Raw genomic sequence first — 5,234 nt, 5'->3', positions numbered from 1 at the left:
TTGGATAAATTAAATGATCCAAAAATTTGGTGGAGGGAGGTTCTATGGTTAAGGCCATGCCCTGATAAATTTTCAGCAATTATAAAGCAATCTAAAATGTAGTTGCTTCACAAACTGAAAATATTACTAGAAACAAACATTGGATGGTGAGCTCACATGGATTGTTAGATGGGGCTCAAATTTAGTGAAGAACTATTATTTGGGCATATAGAAGATGTGGCAAAAATTCAACTCATTAGGATGTTCCTAGCTAGTACGTCATTCACAAAGCTTCTAGCTGAGTATAAACTTTGGAAATTTGCCAAGGAATATTTACTAGCAAAATGGAGCTGAATTTTTTCATGAGGTAATTATTTGGATAGGAAAGAGTGCCCAAAATGTCTGAGGTCAATCAAGAAAATATAAATAACACTTCCTTCACAAAATGTTGTTTTGAACAGAATAGGAAAATGATTATTGTTGAATTATTTTTGAACTAGGGAATGAAGGGTTTTCACATATTTGAGGAATATATGATCCAAAGAATTTATGAGAATTTTTTAGAAATTTTGGGAATGACAGAAATGTAGGCTGCTTCACAACCTAGGGCAAAAATTGACACATGGACATGACACATAGGCAAAAATTGACACATGAACGTGACACAAAGGCAAAACTGATAAGGTGGCGCCTAGTCATAGCAACGCACCACAATTTACAAGAATATAACCATCTATATTGGTCGTGATCAGCTAGAAATAAGGCAGCAGACCGGTGTTGTCTGCTTTATGACCATTTCATGTTATGGTTTAGGGTTTGGAGCCCCTCGAACAGCTTATGACCAGTTGATCTGAAATGGCCGTAGATTTATGACCATTTCTTCCAGGGTCACTGACAGAAGGTCACAAGTTGACATATTTTTTGTAGTGTACATACACAAACACACATATTATTTAATACTCCAGAAAGGAAAAGATACAACTTAAAGATGATAGAAATTATAAGCTTATCACTTAAGCTGTGACATGATAATATCCTTGCAAACATAAGAAACTCCCTTTATTTTTCTTCATTGGAGTTCACGATCCATCCATACATAAACAAAGCACACTGCAATGGTACTTGAGAGTACGCCTTTTGGATAAACTTTTGAGAAAGGCTTCACTTGTAGACCTCGATGACACCTCGTGCACCGAGTTTCTTGATAATTTTGTAGTCGGTGAACCCTGCTTTCATGAAGAGCTCACGCCAGTCATTTTCGCTACGTTGACGGCCTCTCGTGAACACAAGCATGAGCAAGTCCATGAGAGTCTGGGCCTCAAACATGACAGGTCCTAATGATGGTTCGACCACAATGTCAATGACAATCACCTTCCCTCCTTCTTCACGGGAAGGAATGGCATTCTTACACTGGGTAAGGATCTTCACGCAGTCGTCGTCACTCCAGTGGTGCAGCACAAGCTACGTACAAAGAGTATATAGCCCTGTTAGCGTCAGTTCAGTCTTAAATTATATATACTACTCCCATCCATATTATACTTGCTTATAAGTTATACCAAAGCTGTGACAATTAATATGCATCAGAGGGAGTACAAGTTTTAGATTTATTTAGTCATTGTCTGCAATGGTGAAGTATAAATTAGTACTCCCTTCGTGCTGAAATACTTGTTGGAGAAATGGATTATCCAGAGGGAGGGATCGGAGTAGTTGATAAAAATTAAGGTGCCATTTCCATCGATTCACACCATCACACTATACATACAATACAAAGCAGAAAACACGTACCTTGAGCATCACGGCCTGAGCCTTTGGGACGGTGTGGAAGAGGTCACCGGCGACATAGTTGACTACACAGTCCGACGGAGTTTTTTGGATCACCTTGGGGAGATCCAGCACGGTGCACTTGACGTGCGGGTGGGCCTTGGTGATGGCCCTCGCCGTCTTTCCATCGCCACCACAGCAGTCAGTTAGAGACTCGAGCCCCTTGAAGAGGTCATGGCACTCACGCATGATCGTGCCGATCCCCAGGTTGTCGTGGGCTTCGAGACCTTCGGTGACCAGCGCGTCGAGCTCCGGGTCCAAGGCCGCCGTGGTCTCGTCGAAGAGCGACGCGCTATGCACGTCCTCGAACACCGACGGCACTGGTCCGGTGACGTCCTTCTTGAACCAGTCGGCCATCCCCAGGGCGGCCTCCATGTAGTGCGGCGACGTCCCGGCGAGCACGAAGGACGTCTGGCTGTGGTGGTCGTCCGCGACCACGTCATCCACCAGGACACGGGAAAGCGGGTTGAGGCGGAAGAGCTCTGCCTCGGAATCGTCCTTGCCGCCGGCGGCGAAGACGCCTGAGGTGACCAGGGCACGCATCAGGCGGCCCAGGAACGGCTGCTTGCTTGCGGGGATGGACAGCGCGGCCGCCAGGTCGGGCAGTGAGGTGACCCCGCCGAGGTTGTGCATGGCCGTCGGGATGCCGAGCTTGACGGCGCAGCGGAGCCCCATGGAGGTGAGGTAGTAGAGGGTGTGGCGCCACAGGTCGGCCTGGGCCTGCAGCAGCTCGGCATCAGTGGGAACCTCGATCGCCGGTGCCTGGGCGGCCATTGTTCTTCGTGTCTCGGATCGATCACTGGCTGTTTTCTCTCTGCTCAGCTTGACCTAATCTCATGTCCGTACTATCTGATGTGAGCGAGAGCGGGGTTTAAATAGACTCTACCACGGCTGAAGTTGATAGTAGTAGCTGTATTTCTTTACTTAATTTGGCGTCACGCTCGCGTGGAGCGCGAGGTGGATTTTTTTTTGTATCTGCTGACCTACTACCCGACCTTGGTTTAAATAGACTGTGATGCCAGTTGCCACAGCTTATCTTCTATACTGTTTTTTTAGGAAATCCTATACTGTTGAAATTATTAGCTTTACTTAAATATTACTTGGCGTCACACTCGCGTGTAACACGAGGTGGATAATTTTTGAGATAAAGGCCCGAGGTCGTTGGTGTTCCACGTCTACCACATCCTTGGTTGCCACAAAAATAATTAACCCATGCACATTTTTGAATTTTCAACACGGCTAATTACATAGTCATAATAATGTTTAGTTTCATGATAAAATAATGTTTAGGCCACTTTGATTCATAGAAACAGGAAATAAACATAGTTTTTTTTTGCGAGAACATCGTTTGATGTCATGACAATTCGGAACACAAATAATTCCTTTGGAAAAAAAATCTTATGAGATTCAATCCAACAAAAAGAAGATTAATGTAGCACAAATCCTAAGAATTCTAATCCTTCAAAATTCCTATGAAATGCTTTGAATTAGAGAGGCACTTATTCGATTGATACACTATTTGATGACGAGGCATGACAAATATGTTAAAAGTTGAGGAAATATATAAACCACTCTTGAGGCCTCTCAGCTAGCGAGGTGGGACTAAACATCCAACCGCACCGCGGCTGTGCCAGGCACAAGCCTTTGGTCGCGGTTGGTGCCACCAACCGGGAACAATATATTAACCTTTCGTCCTGGTTGGTGGCACCAACCGGGACCAATTAATTCCCCCCTTTAGTCCCAGTCCATGCCACCAACCGGGACCAAAGGTCTCTGCTTCCCGCCCTTTGAGCTGACAAAACCTGACCTTTGGTACCAGTTGGTGGCACGAACCGGGACTAATGAGGGCTTAGTCCCGGTTGGTGCCACAAACCGAGACTCAAGGGCTGGCTATATATGGCAACACTTCGGAAATCCCCCCCCCCACCTCCCATTCTCCTTTCGATCGACGCCGACGCCCTGACCCGACACCCATGCTAACGCCGCCAGGCTGCTATTGCGCTGCTCTGCCCCGACGCCGACGCCGCCAGGCTGCTGCGCCGCCCTCCCGACGCCGACACCCTACCCCGAGACCGCACGCTCCTCATCGCCGCCCTCCGGTGAGCTCCGCCCACCCTTCCCGTGCGCCGCCGCCGCGCGCCGCCGCCCCTGCCCTGTGTGCTGTCGCCGCCGCCGCCCCTGCCCTACGCGCTGCCGCCACCGCCGCCCTGCCCCTGTTGGGGAACGTAGCAGAAATTCAAAAATTTCCTACGAGTCACCAAGATCTATCTATGGAGAGACTAGCAACGAGAGAGAGGAGTGCATCTACATACCCTTGTAGATCGCGAGCGGAAGCGTTCAAGAGAATGGGGTTGAGGGAGTCGTACTCGTCGTGATCCAAATCACCAAAGATCCTAGTGCCGACTGGGCGGCACCTCCGCGTTCAACACACATGCAGCCCGGTGACGTCTCCCGTGCCTTGATCCAGCAAGGAGAGAGGGAGAGGTTGGGGAAGACTCCGTCCAGCAGCAGCACAACGGCGTGGTGGTTATGGAGGAGCGTGGCACTCCAGCAGGGCCTCGCCAAGCACCGCAAGAAACGAGGAGGGAGAGAGGTAGGGCTGCGCCTTGGGAGAGTTCATCTCATGTGTTTTTCAGCCCCCAATACCTCAAGTATATATAGGGGGAGGGGAGGGGCTGCGCCCCCATCTAGGGTTCCCTCCCTAGGGGTGGCGGCAGCCCCCAAAACCCATCTAGGGTGCGGCCAAGGGGGGGAAGAGAGGGGGGCGCTCTATGGTGGGCCTTAAGGCCCATCTGGACCTAGGGTTTTGCCCCCTCCCGCTCTCCCTACGCCTTGGGCCTTGATGGTGGGGGGGGGGCGCACCAGCCCACCTGGGGCTGGTCCCCTCCCACAGTTGGCCTACGCAGCCCTCTGGGGTCGGTGGCCCCACCTGGTGGACCCCCCGGACCCTCCCGGTGGTCCCGGTACGTTACCGATAGCACCCGAAACCTTTCCGGTGACCAAAACAGGACTTCCCATATATAAATCTTTACCTCTGGACCATTACGGAAATCCTCGTGACGTCCGGGATCTCATCCGGGAGACCGAACAACATTCGGTAACCACGTATATCTATTCCCTATAACCCTAGCGTCATCGAACCTTAAGTGTGTAGACCCTACGGGTTCGGGAACCATGCAGACATGACCGAGACAACTCTCCGGCCAATAACCAACAGCGGGATCTGGATACCCATGTTGGCTCCCACATGTTCCATGATGATCTCATCAGATGAAACACGATGTCAAGGATTCAATCAATCATGTATACAATTCCCCTTGTCTACCGGTATAGTACTTGCCCGAGATTCGATCGTCGGTATCCCTATACATTGTTCAATCTCGTTACCGGTAAGTCTCTTTACTCGTTCCATAACACATCATCCCGTGATAAAC

At 49.5% G+C, this 5,234-nt stretch overlaps 1 protein-coding gene across 1 annotated transcript; it reads right to left on the bottom strand.

Moving 5' to 3' along the window:
* Window positions 1-912: 912 nt before the first annotated feature.
* Window positions 913-2,652, bottom strand: LOC123163110 (probable O-methyltransferase 2). The gene is made up of 2 exons (XM_044580870.1): window positions 1,765-2,652; window positions 913-1,440 (listed from the first exon to the last, which is right to left on the bottom strand). The coding sequence occupies exons 1-2, from the start codon at window positions 2,572-2,574 to the stop codon at window positions 1,141-1,143; spliced, it is 1,110 nt and encodes a 369-aa protein (XP_044436805.1). The 5' UTR covers window positions 2,575-2,652; the 3' UTR covers window positions 913-1,140.
* Between the last annotated feature and the right edge of the window lie 2,582 nt (window positions 2,653-5,234).

The sequence above is a fragment of the Triticum aestivum genome, chromosome 7B (assembly GCF_018294505.1).
Source record: "Triticum aestivum cultivar Chinese Spring chromosome 7B, IWGSC CS RefSeq v2.1, whole genome shotgun sequence".
NCBI classification, from domain to species: Eukaryota; Viridiplantae; Streptophyta; class Magnoliopsida; order Poales; family Poaceae; genus Triticum; species Triticum aestivum.
The sequence above is the reverse complement of the archived record's forward strand: the minus strand, read 5'-3'. Positions and strand labels throughout refer to the sequence as shown.